The sequence below is a fragment of the Coregonus clupeaformis genome, chromosome 10, assembly GCF_020615455.1.
Source record: "Coregonus clupeaformis isolate EN_2021a chromosome 10, ASM2061545v1, whole genome shotgun sequence".
Classification (NCBI taxonomy): Eukaryota; Metazoa; Chordata; class Actinopteri; order Salmoniformes; family Salmonidae; genus Coregonus; species Coregonus clupeaformis.
In genome coordinates this window covers 49,101,586-49,118,932 of record NC_059201.1, presented here as the reverse complement: position 1 = coordinate 49,118,932, position 17,347 = coordinate 49,101,586, and the positions used below count along the sequence as shown (strand labels likewise).

The following is a 17,347-nucleotide window of genomic DNA, read 5'->3' as shown; positions in this document are numbered from 1 at the left end:
ACCCTATATCCTGTGCACGTGACCAATAAACTTTGATTTCATTAGCTTTGATTTATGTTTTGTCGGTAATTGTAACATGTTCACATTTTATTCACATGTTTATCAGTGAAGTAAATGACATAGCCTACAAGCCTCAGTTTGTAATATTAGTATGTCAACTTTGCACAAACGTGAGAAGATGATTCGTTCAGTATCCAAATATTAGAGTTAAAACATATATATTTTCTCTGTCATTTACAGAAATATAAAGAATTTGAAAAGTCCGTCCGAGTGGAAGAAATTGATGGCATGAAAGTGGTCAAAACTCTAGCAAAGAAGATGGAGGAAATGTTCCGGATGAAAAAGGTGGCCATGCTGGTATGTATCGTCTCATATCTTTCCTTTTATCGACCCTTCAAGTGCATTAGGCTATGTTTTATGGAAGTAAGCCTAATGCATACAACTGAGAGTAGGAGACTTAGAAGTCATTCAGAAAAATATCAAACTTTCTGTTATTTCTCAGCCTCAGCTGCAGACATGCACCGCAAGCAGGGTTAGAAAAAAATCTAGATTTAAGGCTATAGAAATGATCAACAAATGATCTAGATTTATTGTTATTATTATTATTATTATTATCACATTTAGCATCTTAGGGCATTTTCCTTATAGGCCTATCCATGATCATGAAGCTGTTATAACCAATTGTAAGCATATTTCAGTGGTCAGAAATGTATTTTTTGTTTTCCGTCCTCGGTGGTGGGCATGTCTATTCATAACACGGGTTTAAATTACACTAGTGTTGCATTTTATCCAGCGGCCGTATGCTATTTACTACAAGGCATTCTCCTGAGACAGATATATAGCCATTGGAAATGTAAATTGGTCCTGAGAGGAGAGGTGCAAGTAGCCTATTTTAATAGTTAACCCCAGTTGAGTGGTGTGAGATGATAGCGTTTATCTCGCACCGCCAGATCTCCCCGCGCCGGACTGTATTACCTGATGGTTGTAATTCTACATTGTGGGCCCATTGCCTTTACCATTCTCTAGGCCTATTTATTAGGCAGCATTTCAATCTGTGTGTTGCAGTGCTGTAAATTGGACTAATGCTTTCTGTGTAAACAAATTCATTATTTGAATGTAGCCTAGACTACTAAATTGCCTAGGCCTATTTAAAATGTATATGAGGCCTATATTCGTCAGATGAAAATGATAAAAATCGCATTCGTTTACGTCTTTTTTTTTGTAGTGTGAAAAAAATAACAGATAGCCTATTTTTCAATTGGCAGCAGTCGAGATGTTATATCCAGTTAAGGAAATACCTATAATCACTAACTGACACATTATACCAGCGTCGTGGCATAGCCTATTCGAAATGAAAATTAAACAATTACAATGCAATTCGTGTTTATGATATTGACCTAGTCCTTGTGAGCCTTGCATATTTTGTTTACGAGGTAGGCTACCTGTTTTGAAATTGCCTTTCGGCAATAAGACTCATTTGATATGGTTTGAAAGACCACCCTATAGCAAATGTTGGCATCTTGTCATTTGCACATAAAAAAATAGCCTAGGCCTGAATAAAAATCTGTTTACATTTAGCGGCTTGAGGTTTCCTACTTATTTCAATATGGCTGTATTGCTGACGACACCATCTAAGACTAAAACGCAAAGGTATGAAAATAAATTAAGTTTAACTGTCACAAAAGAGTTTGCGCCATGCCATGCTGACATTTTTGTTTGCGTTGCAGTTATTTTGATGTGCTGGACAGTTATTAATGACCTGTTCCAGAACGGCGACGATGACTGTGGTGTTCAGCCGGCATTTTCTCACGCAGGCAAGCACATTTCAAGGAGGGGAATAATGTAGGCTATATAGGGTGTTGCGTGTTGTGCGATCCGGTTATACACTTGGCAATATGCCAATCAATCATCTCACTGAACGCACATATTTCTGTGGGTGCCTTTCGAGGTAGACATATAGACTTAGGCCTACAGTAGCCTATGTGATTGGGAAATTCTTATCACAGAAAAATATTACAGAATATAGGCCTATTGCTACGATTTTCATGTTGTTTCCAGCGGCAAGCGAGTCTTTCGTTTGAGGCACGTTATTGATATAACTGTGCTGAAGAAACCCTATCCTGGGAGGGGAGAATCAGGAATATCATTTGAAGTGGATTAAGAACATAACCACCCACCAAAGAGCATGAGCATCACTAAATAATTAAATAATCAAATTATCGCTATAATCATTCATAAGTTGCCTGTTGAAGAGGGAGTGGCGACAGTTTCGGTAAACCGCAATTAGGAAAAACACAAGTGTAAATTCAGCACCCTGGTCAGCGTCCACTGACAAACCACAATGGGACTCATATAATATCACAATATACTATAACTGCACCATTAGCAATAATAGGGTACTTCTTCTTTTGACAAGTTCTGAATGCAATTTCACCCTCAAGGAACGTTGATTCGTCTTCTAATGAATCACGAAGCATATATATGAATAGGACACCGATATGAAAAGTAACGCAATACAGCAAATTGTCTAACCATTAGTTTTCAGAAATATATAAATGTGGGAAAATGCATAGAATAGTGCAAGACATGGAAGGGAGACTGGACTAAATATTCTGTTGGTCCATTCTTTATGTCCGAGACTGGCTTGGGCTGTCCCCTGCCCAGAGCTGCAGGAGGAGGACTGTAGAGCAGGCTCGTGTCTCTGTGCTCCAAACAGCCAGGCAGGCAGGGCCATTCCTTAGCCCTCAGCTCTCTGGCCCTCTGTTACTGCAGACGTACTGCCTTCCTGCAGAAGGCTGGCTGAGACTAGAAGCTACTGAGACCGTCTGACATTGTCGGGGGTCAAATAACTCTGGATCATGGGTGATGACTTTGAGTTAAGCCGGTGTGCTGATGCTTCCCCTCTGTCCTCCTCCCCTCATCTCCACCCCTCCCCTCCCCTATCTCCCCCTTATCTCCCCCCTTCAGCGGCTGGTGGAGGCAGCAGAGGAGGCCCATCTACAGCACGAGGAGAACCCAGAGCTGCAGGTGAGACGGGTGGGAGGTGGGGGGGAGAAAAGAGAGAGAAACGAGAGAGAAAAGAAGAGAGGGGTGAAGAAGGAAAGACATCGGGATAAGGTGAAGTGTAGAAGACAGAGATACAGTCAGTAGTGTAAAATATAGAAGGGGTACCCATCCCTATATAGTGAACTATTTGGGATGCAACTTATAACAAGGTGACAGAAGGGGATAGGGACAGTATAGTGGCTGTTGGCATTGAAAGTCCTTCACATGAATACCCTGTGACTGTGATGATCAATAATGCCTTTTTAATAAGCAACACTGCATACTGCACATTGAAGAACGCCATACCGTCATAATGCACAGATTATTTTAAAGCGTAATCATCATTCATAAGTAGCCTGTGACTGCAACTGTTGAAGAGGGAGTGGCGAGAACTGGTACTGGGAAAAACACAAGCCAAGTATTCAAGTTCATCGCCCACTGACAAACCACAATGCACTCATATTATATCATAATGTACTATAACTGCACCATTAGCAATAATGGGGTACTTCTTCTTTTGACAAATCTTAAATGCAATTTCACACTCAAGGAACATTGATGTATTTGTCTTCTAACATATCACGAAGCATAGCAATGCAGGACAGAAAAATGATTGGATGTCATGCTACAACAGTCAGCTGTGTCTTTGGGTTATTTTAACTTCATACATGAAATATTCATACATTCATAAATACTCATACATTTATGGAATTTGAGACAATACAATATTCCCATTGTGTGTGCTGCGGCATGTGTTCAGGTGTGGTTTCCAACTTTCCATGCAGGTGTATTGTACAGCTCAGCCCAGATCATTGTGCTCTTTAAATGACATTAACCTAGCTGTTATTGCTGGCTTCTTCCTTGGCGCAGTGAGCCTCCTCTTCCTATGCGGTGGGATTGCAGTAATTCTGTAACACTGAGAATGTACAGGACCCTCCCTCCCTCTTTCTCTTTCTCTTCCTCTCTCTCTCTCTCCCTCTCTCTCTCCCTCTTTCCAGTAGACAAAGATTAATGAAACTCTTATGCACAGTGCATTGTTCCACTTTTCCTCCTGAAGATTGGAAACTCACTCGGGCAACAAAACACTTTAAAATAATGGCGCCACACTTCCCAGTTAATAGACGCATTTACGTTATGAATACATTGTGATCACCCCATGGTTTGCAGGTTTTGTTTCTCGGGTGATTATATGGACGTATTGGAAGAAGGTCGAGAAGGTCATTATTACCATTGTAGGACCGAATTTCCTTCTCCATATTTCAATGTTATTATTCTTCATTACTCTGCACTTATAACAGTTTGGGGATAACACTCGGATTAAATGTGACCAGATGATTATGTATGTTCCTTGCTGTGGTGATATTCATGTTCTTTATAACAATGCAATTATGTACACAACATTATTGTATTGTTTTATGATTTAATAGCATATTGTCATTGAGAAAATGGTTTCCTGTTTTTTTAATGGGTGTTATATTTAGTTCTACAGAAGGCTACACATATGCTGCATTTACAGCACAGGCCTACACATTTAAAATATCTACACATGCTTACAATCTATTACTGATTGTTTAGCTGATATTTTAGTGCATTCTTAACAGGGCTACTATTTTAGAGAAGCATTGTTTAGTATTATTTGAAATGGTGACCAAATTCATCCCTTTGTTAAAGCTATGAGATTGTTAACGCTATGCGATACAGCCTGAGCCGAATAATGTGCATCGATCTCTCACGTGGTTATTATTCTGTCAACAAATGTATTTCGTTCTTTCCTTTAGGCTCTATTCAATCTACTTATGTTACAGTGAACTTGCTGCAACTTCATGCCCGCATGTTCATTGTAAAAATCCTAACGCCTACTCTTCATTGTACAAATCTAGGGTAGGCTACTCCGCAGCTCCCCGTCTCTTTAGAAAACTGTTCCGAAAGATTTTCAGAATTGCTAATCGTTGATTTAAAAGTTCTAGAGTAGGCTAAACCATATTTTTTTCTTCAAAGCATAGTCTACAATGAACGGCAAAAAATGCCTCATATATATTTATTATCAGCAAAAGTAGCCAAACTATTTTAAAGCCTCATAAACTTCTACTGCTTACAAAACATGTATCTCCTATTTAACATTAAAACCAAAATGTCAGAGAAACATCTAGCATAAAATAAAAATACATTATTATTTTGTGGGATCTGTTATCGATAACCTAGGGGCTACTGAGCGGATACAGTGTTTGAGAGAGTTCACCTTGCGGTATACCATGCAGTCACACACGTCACCTGCACGCGCTTAAACCCTGGCTGTATAGCCTAACACGGGTCAATGTAAAACACTACACCGTCTTAAAACGAGACAAGAGAACTCGGGAAATGGTGCGTGAAAAATGCATGGTGTCAGAAAACGGCAAGAGGTTGATTAAATGATGCGTCACAGAGTTTGATGTTATAAAATGATCTAATATCCTTAACGCAGGTTTTTATGTAGCCTCATTTTCGTCAGTTTGAATTTCCACTTGATAAAGTAGGCTACATATAGGCTACAGTATGTTTGCTTCAACATACAAAATCTAAACAAAGTTACATCTCACTGGGCACAGATGTCAATTCAAGTCTATTCCACATTGGTTCAATGTAATTTCATTGCAATGACGTGGAAACCAAGTTGATTCAACCAGTGTGTGCCCAGAGGGATTGATTATAGCTGGGAAATAATATTATAACATAGGTCTGTATAAATCATTACATTTATTAATCTACAGTCTTTTTCTACAGACAGTATTTTTGAAACCTTTGTGTGAAGTCTGTAACTATTGCAGAGTAGTCTCAGTAATTCTGGCTGCCTACCTTCAGTCTGAGGATCAAATGGTCACTATGGAGCAAGGGGTCTCCTTGAAGAGACTTGAGAGAGATTGATAAGACACTCTCATAGGTGGTATATTGACCTCCAAGATGGGGTCGAGTAAGGAAGGCAACACATGAGCCAAGTCAGCCCGGGTTTAGACCAGGTATACCCTTTATACACTACTGAGGCAAGCCAAGCTATGCCAAGCTGTACTGCGCCTGGCCTGGTTAAGTATCCATCCATAGTTGCTGCATGGAACCGTGCTGGAAAGGACATTGTGAAAATTCAGGGTTGCACAATAATGTGAAAAGGGAATTAGACCTACCAATGCCTGCCTATGCAGCCAGCCCTGGTACAGTACACTCTTAGAAATCAGGGTTCCAAAAGGGTTCTTCGACTGTCCCCATAGGAGAACCCTTTATGGTTCCAGGTAGAATCCCTTTGTGGTTCCAGGTAGAACCCTTTAGGGTTCCATGTCGAACCCTCTGTGGAAATGGCTCTACCTGGAACCAAAAACATTTCTTCAAAGGGTTCTCCTATGGGGACAACCCAAGAACCCTTTTAGGTTCTCGATAGCACCTTTTTTTCTAAGAGTGTAGGCCCAATCTCTCTGCAGTGGTGTACAGTAACCTACATGAAGAGTCAGTGGAGCGTCTCGGCCGTGGAGCCGCAGTGTCCCCTGCCCAGCCTGGCCCTGCTCTACTCCTGCTCTACACTACAGTAATAACCCTGATGGTTAACGGCCCTCTTTCTCTACAGCACTATCACTTCTGCTGAGCGTGCACATTTCTCTCCTCCTCCCCTCCTCCCCTCCTCCCCTCCTCCCGCTTCGGCCAGTCAGAGGGGCGCCCAGCCGTGGTATGAGCTGTCAGACCCTGCTTTATGGTGATGCCGGCGTGGCCTTCCCCGAGTACGCCACAGAGTCCATCACACCTCCCTCTCTCCCGCTCCCTCCCTCCATCCCTCCCCCCAGCACCACGCTGGCAAACAGGGGGCCCGTCAGTCCACAGCCAGAGCCGTGCTGCTTAGATAGAATGAGAGAGTCTCTCCTCTAAGCAGGTCCAGGGGTTCAGCACTGTGAAGGACAGGCCAATCACACGGCAGAGTTACACTTTAGAAAAGTCTGATTGTTCTCTTAACCCTCATCGTCCAGAGTGCTGAGCACCAGAGCTAACCACCACTGCTAGTCTGCTACACTGTACCTTCCACTCCATATGAAACCTATCCAAGAAAGTGCTGAGCTTGACTCTACTTACTGTATAAATACACAGTCTAAATGCAGCTCTAATGTACTTTGACCTCATGTCCCTTTATGTAACACTTGTGTGTTTTTCTCGTCATTGTCTGGGTTGTCAAGAGAAATAAAGTACCACTTTATAGCTATAAGGCTACTGAAACTGGTTGTTGAGTTGAATGTTCATTCTGTTGTTTCCCCTCATCAGTGTGAGTACTTCAATGCAGCACTGGTCTGATTATTGGATTTTAACTCTATATATCTGCACTGTGTCTGTTCCTCCCCAGTATGAGTACTTTAACGCAGTGCTGATCAACGAGGTGGATGAGGAGGGCAACAACGTGGAGCTGGGAGGAGAGTTCGTCCTGGAACCCAATGACCACTTCAACAACCTGTCAGTCAACCTCAGCCTCAGTGTGGTGCAGGTGCCCACCAACATGTACAACAAAGGTACGTTCAACAGCACACACCAATGTGTACAACAAAGGTACGTTCAACAGCACACACCATCGTGTACAACAAAGGTTTGTTCAACAACTCACACCAACGTGTACAACAAAGGTACGTTCAACAACACTCACCAACGTGTACAACAAAGGTTATTTCAACAACACACACCAACGTGTACAACAAAGGTGCGTTCAACAACACACACCAACATGTACAACAAAGGTACGTTCAACAGCACACACCATCACCAACACCCAACAGAGCCCACTGGAAATAAAGTGTAGGGGTAGATCTAAGCCTCGTTGTGGTCCAGGTGCCCACCAACATTTACAACAAAGGTAGGGACACTCAGAGACCACTGTGTGCAAATATTGATATCGAAAAAGTAGGACCATGCCCACAAGAGATGAGCTAAGCGTGGGTGCATGGCGGGAACAGAGTTGCCCTTCGTTGTATAATACAAATATATTGAATTTAATTGTGTGAGAATCTGATTTGTGGTCAATTTCATGTCAATTCGGGAAACAAATTCAGATTCAAATTAAAACAACTGACATTTTCAATGGAATGGAATGGACCCCAACCCTGCATGGTGAGAATGAAGTGATGCTCTAGCTGTGTCAGTATCAGTATCACTGGAGGGTGGGGGGATCCATAATGGCCCAAAGATAGAGAGAGCAGTAACACTACAGGCCTTTCAAAGACATTGGAGTGAGTGACGAGAGAAGGGAGAGAAGGAAGGAGGGGAGAGGAGAGAGGAAGGGATGAGGTTATTTCTCTTGCAGTGAATGACTGTTCAGCTGTTATTTGTTTTCTAGCCCAGTCAGCCCAGTCTGTGTAGCCGTGGCTGACTTTTCTCTGGATGTAATGGCCTCCTCAGTGCTCCCCACTCTCCCTTTGTTCTTGGCACAATGGGAGGCTCCCTGACAGGATCAGCCTCTGCTCTGGCTGTGTGTGTGACTGTGCATGCATGTGTGTCTCTGTGTGTGTGTGTGTGTCTGTGTGTGTGTGTGTGCGTGTGTGTCTCTTTGTGTGTGCGTGTGTGTCTCTGTGCGTGTGTGTCTCTGTGCGTGTGTGTCTCTGTGCGTGTGTGTCTCTGTGTGTGTGTGTCTCTTTGTGTGTGTGTCTCTTTGCGTGTGTGTCTCTGTGCGTGTGTGTCTCTGTGCGTGTGCGTGTGTATGTGGAGGCCATGCCTCATTGTCCCTCCACCAGGGGGGTCAATAAGGGCCAAAGCTTAACGGTCCAGCACACCTGTGTTCTGTGTTAATGGTGATGATCATTATTACTTGGTTATTATCTCTCTCACGCTGTCGCTCTCTTCCCTCCTTCCCCTCTCTCTTTCCTCCCGCCTCCCTTCTCTCTCTCTCTCTCTCGCTCTCTCTCTCTCTCTCTCTCTCTCTCTCTCTCTCTCTCTCTCTCTCTCTCTCTCTCTCTCTCTCTCTCTCTCTCTCTCTCTCTCTCTCTCTCTCTCTCTCTCTCTCTCTCTCTCTCTCTCTCTCTCTCTCTCTCTCTCTCTCTCTCTCTCTCTCTCTCTCAGATCCAGCCATAGTGAATGGGGTGTATTGGTCGGAGGCCTTGAATAAAGTGTTTGTGGATAACTTTGAAAAAGACCCGTCCCTGATATGGCAGTACTTTGGAAGTGCCAAGGGCTTCTTTAGGCAGTATCCCGGTGAGTTGTGTGTGTGCGTGTCTAAGTGTGTGGGTATATGAGCGTGGGGGAGGTGCAGGGAGCAGTCACTGTATGAAATGGGGGGAAATGAAATGGAATCACTACAAGGGTGATTTTGCTAATGTTGTAATTTTACAGACCATCAGAGAGGATGCATATAGCAAATTAATCAGAATGTGTGAGTCCAGCAGCAACATACTACAAAGCAGTCCAGAGCAATGGCAGTCAGACATATGGGATCATTACAGCACCATCAGACAGCCACAATGCTGACTGCAGTAGTATAACCTTCCGTAACACCAAGAAGATGAGCTATAAATGGTGATACAGAAATGTGTGCCTTCTCATTACAGTCATATCATTTAAAGTCATTCACCACTGTGGATGACTGTGGATAATGTCCTGCATAGTTGAGACTAGAGTAGTGTTATACCCTGTACACATCGGGACGTATTTCATTACGCCATACGTCATCTTCACGCAATCTCGTTCTGCTACTGGACCGAGAGCATAGGGTTTCACAACACAAGACAAGATGGAAGAAAGCCTAGTCTCTCATCAGAGATAGCATTTATTTTGGGAGATTGTAAAATATGACCTTTTCATTCAAGACAGGAGACACATATTGTTTTAGGTGATAATTAAACGTTTTGTTTAGTTATGTTTTTCCTCAACTTGTTTCTCTAACTTTCTAGCAAGTCAAGCTAGCTAACAGAGCAGGTAGCTAGCTAAAAGCTAGGCTAGGTTGGAGATAGTGTAGCTAATGACCACCACCTAATAATTGTAATAAAAAACAAACATCATTACCGTCACAATAAACTAAAATGGGAGGCAACAGTCCATTTACAACATTGCTATTCAAATAGTATTCACTTATAGGAATGGGTAATTGTTTAAAAGTTGCTAGCTATCCCATAAAGCCATTGCCGAAAACCACATATTTTCATCTTGTTCTGTGGTTTGGGAACTTCCTGTTCTATTGACAACTCTGGCTGCAACACAGATGATCCATTATATTGACCAGATACTCTAATGGCCGCTATAACAATGAAAATAAATGGAAGGCAGTCGGGAGGAGGAAAGATCAGGTGGGACCATTTTAGCCAATGAGATGGCAGATATGCGTGTGAACAATAGGCACCACGGTTTACAATAGTTACCACAACCACAAAGTCAAAATTGGCTATATAGTATTTTTTTGTTGTTGCTTTTTGTTTTTAATTGAAGGTTAGGGTTAGGAATAAGGTTAACATTTTAAGAAGAGAAACTGTAGAAATAGGTGGTGTTTATGACTTTGTGGCTGTGGTAACTAGTGACGATCAGGCACAACTCTGATATAAATGGGTTTTTCTCAAAGTTGTCAGGTTGTCACGTGTCCTACTTATATCAGTACACTCATAACAACCTAATCATTATGAAACTTCTATTCGATCAAATAAGCCACCATGTAGAAAATATACCATTACATTTTTTGTTAACTAAATTTGACACTCTCATTTGACCTCCATACAAAAACACCTCGCTTGGTGAGCGAAAAAAAAACAAAAAAACGCCACCTGCTGGAGAACACAGATTTTGGACCCAGTTATCCCTCTCGCTTCGCCTCTTCTTCTCTGGCTGCACTGCAGACGACGCAAAGTTTGGACAAATTCTAAGTATGCAACATCCGTTTCGCAAAGGAGCCTTCAACCCCAAGGGGGCGCTGCGATTCCACTCCGTTGCGGACGATCCCCATTGAAATGAATGACATCCAGACTGCTCTGTAATGTGAATGAGGCTTTAGAGTGTAGGACATAAAAGCATAGCACTGTGCCCTTCAGGGATCTGACATCCGTAGACCTGACTCTCCTTTCTCATTTTTATTGAGTAGCAATGAAAGAAACAGAGACAACCCTGCTTATTGAACCCCCATTTCTACAGGCAATGTGCAGTCCATAGTTGACTCTGGCACATCCTTACACTCTGTATGACTTGAACATGGTGCTTTGTGTATCTACTGTAGCTTCATTTCTTTCTCCTCATGGTTGCAGGGGTCAAATGGCATCCAGACGAACACGGGGTCATTGCCTTCGACTGCAGGAACAGGAAGTGGTATGCCTTTTCACAATAGGTCAACATTAGCCAATTAGAACATGGCTTCTTCTCTTGCTATGTAGTCTACAATTTGATGTCCATATCAAGACATTTGTGCAGTGTACAGCATGGCAAGTCTTGACCCCTGTCGCGTACGTTGTCCATTTGTTGTGTGTTGCTTTGGCTCCATTGATCCCAGTCACAGGTTGTGTGTTGTTATGCTACACTTGATATACCCCCATTTATTTAATGGATAGATAGAACCAATGTTTTGGCTAGTGTGTGGATACTAGTCTGTCATCCCTCCATGCTCAGGTACATCCAGGCAGCGACGTCTCCTAAAGACGTGGTGATCCTGGTGGACGTTAGTGGCAGTATGAAGGGCCTGAGACTGACCATCGCCAGACAGACTGTCTCCTCTATACTGGACACACTGGGAGACGATGACTTCTTCAACATCATCGCTGTCAGTCTCATTAATGACCTGTTTGTGGGGGTGGGATTGCGTGTGTGTGTGTGTGTGTTTGTTGGGAGGGGTGGTGGTGTGTGTGTGTGTGTGTTTGTGGGTGTCTGCTGAATGTATTGCCCTTAGCGTATTAAACTTATCGGTTTATCTGAGTAAAATATGATGTGTGTGTGTGCATGTGTGTGTGTGTGTGTCTGTGTGTGTGTGTGTGTGAGTGTGTGTGTGTGTCTGTGTGTGTGTGTGTGTGCGTGTGTGTGCGTGTGTGTGAGTGTGTGTGTGTGTCTGTGTCTGTGTGTGTGCGTGTGTGTGAGTGTGTGTGTGTGAGTGTGTGTGTTTCATGTATCATTCCACTCACATCTAACCCTCTCCATATGTGTTCACAGTACAATCAGGAGATGCACTACGTGGAGCCTTGTCTGAACGGTACACTGGTACGGGCTGACAGAAATAATAAAGCTGTAAGTTCCCCCGGCCCTGCATTAAAGATCATAATTGGTTAAAGAAAATTATGATAAATAAAAAAGTATACCAGTTTCATTTAAGGACCAAAAAATTGACAGCCGTGCCATATAGATTACAAAATAGTTGGGAAGAGATTTTTGACGTACCGATTCCATAGCACATGGTTTATGAACTGATATGCAAAACGACGCCGCATTCAAAACTTAGAATTTTTCAATTTAAATTATTATACAAAATTCTTGCAACCAATAGAATGTTATTTATATAGGGGATACAACCTTCCCAGCTCTGCATATTTTGCTGCGAAGAGGCAGAATCATTAGATCATTTGTTTTGGTACTGTCCATATGTAGCTTGTTTTTGGTCATAGGTCCAGGAATGGCTGAAGAATTGCAATATTTACCTGGAGCTAACCCTGCAAATAGCACTACTGGGTGATCTGAAAAGTCATAGTCAATCGATCAATAATATAATAATACTTTTAGCAAAAATGTTTATTTTAAATTTACAATCTGTAGAAACAATGAGAATAGAAAGGTTCAGAACTTTTGTGAAACATCACAGCACAGTTGAAAAATATATGGCAAATAGAAATCCAATATGGATGGTGTTAAGAGATAGATGGGAGGGGTTGAATGGAGCTGAAGGTTGGGACTAAATACAACTAATAACAACAAGATAACTAATGTAAAACAAACTGTGTCCGTAAAAAGTATATAGGTTATAGGTTAAGAACTGTTGTGAAAGAGCACAGTTTGAAAGATATGGCAAATAGAAATCAAACCGGATGGACATCAGAAATAGATGGGAGAGGTTGAGGGTAGAGGAAGGACAGCAGTAAAAACAAACAAAATATAATTATTGTAAAATAGATTGTGTCCATAAAATTTATATAGTATGTATAAGCTGGAAGTAGAGGCATAAGCGTTGTTGTTCACTAGTTTACTGCAATTAGGGGAGGAGTGGTAGGGTTAGAAAGTAATAAAGGAAAAAATATATTTTTAAGGGATATGTATATATATATATATATGTATATGTATTTATATGTATGTATGTATGTACAGTGAGGGAAAAAAGTATTTGATCCCCTGCTGATTTTGTACGTTTGCCCACTGACAAAGAAATGATCAGTCTATAATTTTAATGGTAGGTTTATTTGAACAGTGAGAGACAGAATAACAACAAAAAAATCCAGAAAAACGCATGTCAAAAATGTTATACATTGATTTGCATTTTATTGAGGGAAATAAGTATACAGAATGGGCTACAAGACCATCGGCAAGCAGCTTGGTGAGAAGGTGATAACAGTTGGTGGGATTATTCGCAAATGGAAGAAACACAAAAGAACTGTCAATCTCCCTCGGCCTGGGGCTCCATGCAAGACCTCACCTCGTGGAGTTGCAATGAGAACGGTGAGGAATCAGCCCAGAACTACACGGGAGGATCTTGTCAGTGATCTCAAGGCAGCTGGGACCATAGTCACCAAGAAAACAATTGGTAACACACTACGCCATGAAGGACTGAAATCCTGCAGCGCCCGCAAGGTCCCCCTGCTCAAGAAAGCACATATACAGGGCTGTCTGAAGTTTGCCAATGAACATCTGAATGATTCAGAGGAGAACTGGGTGAAAGTGTTGTGGTCAGATGAGACCAAAATCGAGCTCTTTGGCATCAACTCAACTCGCCGTGTTTGGAGGAGGAGGAATGCTGCCTATGACCCCAAGAACACCATCCCCACCGTCAAACATGGAGGTAGAAACATTATGCTTTGGGGGTATTTTTCTGCTAAGGGGACAGGACAACTTCACCGCATCAAAGGGACGATGGACAGGGCCATGTACTGTCAAATCTTGGGTGAGAACCTCCTTCCCTCAGCCAGGGCATTGAAAATGGGTCGTGGATGGGTATTCCAGCATGACAATGACCCAAAACACATGGCCAAGGCAACAAAGGAGTTGCTCAAGAAGAAGCACATTAAGGTCCTGGAGTGGCCTAGCCAGTCTCCAGACCTTAATCCCATAGAAAATCTGTGGAGGGAGCTGAAGGTTCGAGTTGCCAAACGTCAGCCTCTAAACCTTAATGACTTGGAGAAGATCTGCAAAGAGGAGTGGAACAAAATCCCTCCTGAGATGTGTGCAAACCTGGTGGCCAACTACAAGAAACGTCTGACCTCTGTGATTGCCAAAAAGGGTTTTGCCACCAAGTACCAAGTAATGTTTTGCAGAGGGGTCAAATACTTATTTCCCTCATTAAAATGCAAATCAATTTATAACATTTTTGACATGTGTTTTCAGGATTTTTGTTGTTGTTATTCTGTCTCTCACTGTTCAAATAAACCTACCATTAAAATTATAGACTGATCATTTCTTTGTCAGTGGGCAAACATACAAAATCAGCAGGGGATCAAATACTTTTTTCCCTCACTGTATGTACACTACCGGTCATAAGTTTTAGAACATCTACTCATTCAAGGGTTTTTCTTTATTTTTACTATTTTCTACATTGTAGAATAATAGTGAAGACATCAAAACTATGAAATAACACATATGGAATCATGTAGTAACCCAAAAAGTGTTAAGCACATCAAAATATATTTTATATTTGAGATTCTTCAAATAGCCAACCTTTGCCTTGATGACAGCTTTGTACACTCTTGGCATTCTCGCAACCAGCTTCACCTGAGCACTTGTTGGCTGCTTTTCCTTCACTCTGCGGTCCGACTCATCCCTAACCATCTCAATTTGGTTGAGGTTTGGGGATTGTGGAGGCCAGGTCATCTGATGCAGCACTCTATCACTCTCCTTCTTGGTAAAATAGCCCTTACACAGCCTGGAGGTGTTTTGGGTCCTTGTCCTGTTGAAAAACAAATGATATTTCCACTAAGCCCAAACCAGATGGGATGGCGTATTGCTGCAGAATGCTGTGGTAGCTATGCTGGTTAATTGTGCCTTGAATTCTAAATAAATCACACAGTGTCACCAGCAAAGCACCCCCAACCATAACACCTCCTCCTCCATGATTTACGGTGGGAAATACACATTCGGAGATCATACGTTCATCCACACCGCGTCTCACAAAGACACTGCGGTTGGAACCAAAAATCTCACATTTGGACTCCAGACCAAAGGACACATTTCCACTGGTCTAATGTCCATTGCTCGTGTTTCTTGGCCCAAGCAAGTCTCTTCTTATTATTGGTGTCCTTTAGTAGTGGTTTCTTTGCAGAAATTCGACCATGAAGGCCTGATTCACACAGTCTCCTCTGAACAGTTGATGTTGAGATGTGTCTGTTACTTGAACTCTGTGAAGTATTTATTTGGGCTGCAATTTCTGAGGCTGGTAACTCTAATTAACTTATCCTCTGCAACAGAGGTAACTCTGGGTCTTCCATTCCTGTGGCGGTCCTCATGAGAGCCAGTTTCATCATTGCGCTTGATGGTTTTTGCGACTGCACTTAAAGAAACTTTCAAAGTTCTTGAAATGTTCCGTATTGACTGACCTTCATGTCTTAAAGTAATGATGGACCGTCGTTTCTCTTTCCTTATTTGAGCTGTTCTTGCCATAATATGGAATTGGTATTTTACCAAATAGGGCTATCTTCTGTATACCCCCCTACCTTGTCACAACACAACTGATTGGCTCAACCGCATTAAGAAGGAAACAAATTCCACAAATGTACTTTTAAGAAGGCACACTTGTTAATTGAAATGTATTCCAGGTGACTACCTCATGAAGCTGGTTGAGAGAATGCCAAGAGTGTGCAACGCTGTCATTAAACCAATTTAAATAATTTGTTTAACACTTTTTTGGTTACTACATTAATCCATATATGTTATTTCATAGTTTTGATGTCTTCACTATTATTCTACAATGTAGAAAATAGTACAAATAATGAAAAACCCTTGAATGAGTAGGTGTTCTAAAACTTTTGACCGGTACATATGTATATGTATGTATTTATGTGTGTATGTATGTATATGTATATTTGCAAAAAAAATATATGGGTGATTGAAAGTGATGCAGACGATTACATTGATGGAAGCTACAATCTACCAGCAATATTAAAGCTGATCTACCCCCTAAAAGAATAATCTTTAAACAATGAGGAAAATGATTTTCTTTCCATTTTTACAAAAAAAGTTCCCCTCTCTCTCTCTCTCTCTCTCACACACACACACACACACTTACACACACACACACACACACACACACACACACACACACACACACACACACACACACACACACACACACACACACACACACACACACACACACACACACACACACACACACACACACACACACACACACACACACACACACACACACACACACACACACACAATTGTATGTAGATCATATCAGAGGGAATTTGTTTGATTAATACTCAAATCATACTGTATGTTTACCTCTTCCCTTGTTATCTATTAGCATTTCAGAGAACATCTGGACAAGCTGTTTGCCAAAGGGATTGGTCTGCTGGGTGACGCTCTGACCGAAGCGTTCACCATTCTAAATGATGTAAGTTCAGCCTTGGACTTTAACACTGTATTTGTTCATTCATTGGTTCATTGGTTCATTCATTCATTTGTTTATTCGTTCAACACAGACATTGCACAAACAAATATACAGTAGTTACATCTTACAGGTGCTCTATCTGTGTATCTATATCATGAACATCACACATACTGTAATACTCAACTCAGCAAATGTCTCCAATGTAGAGCGGATGAAACACACAACACAAAACCTTAAACACAAATTGGTTCTCAAATGCGTCTCGGACTTCAGTTTATTTCCAGAATGACTTTTTACTTGATTGAACAACAAATATACGTAAACACTCTTGGGTACACGGCAGAGACGTTTGAGTAGAAAGGCAGTTAGTTCAGGCACAATAGTTGTATGTCCCAACCTAATTGAATGATGAAAAGGAGTAGCATCAGTACACTCCAGCAAGGAGTACCTACTTATTCTCAGGCTCTGAGTACAGCGCGTCTCCTTCCCATTTCCCGTTCCAAATGCTTCACCGCAATCCCCGCTATCCCCCGTTCCGCCCCCGCGAACACAGACACATCTATTCTGAAGATGATGAATGATTGTAATTAACAG

At 41.8% G+C, this 17,347-nt stretch overlaps 1 protein-coding gene across 1 annotated transcript in view; it reads left to right on the top strand.

Annotated features, from left to right (window-relative positions):
* LOC121575425 (voltage-dependent calcium channel subunit alpha-2/delta-3-like) overlaps positions 1–17,347 on the top strand; it is a 63,580-nt gene that overhangs the window by 6,805 nt on the left and 39,428 nt on the right. The window contains exons 3-10 of the mRNA XM_045223061.1: positions 241–357; positions 2,968–3,027; positions 7,400–7,562; positions 9,100–9,231; positions 11,262–11,322; positions 11,620–11,770; positions 12,154–12,228; positions 16,667–16,756. Of these exons, the coding sequence (XP_045078996.1) occupies positions 241–357; positions 2,968–3,027; positions 7,400–7,562; positions 9,100–9,231; positions 11,262–11,322; positions 11,620–11,770; positions 12,154–12,228; positions 16,667–16,756 (849 nt within the window). The remainder of the gene's footprint in view (positions 1–240; positions 358–2,967; positions 3,028–7,399; positions 7,563–9,099; positions 9,232–11,261; positions 11,323–11,619; positions 11,771–12,153; positions 12,229–16,666; positions 16,757–17,347) is intronic.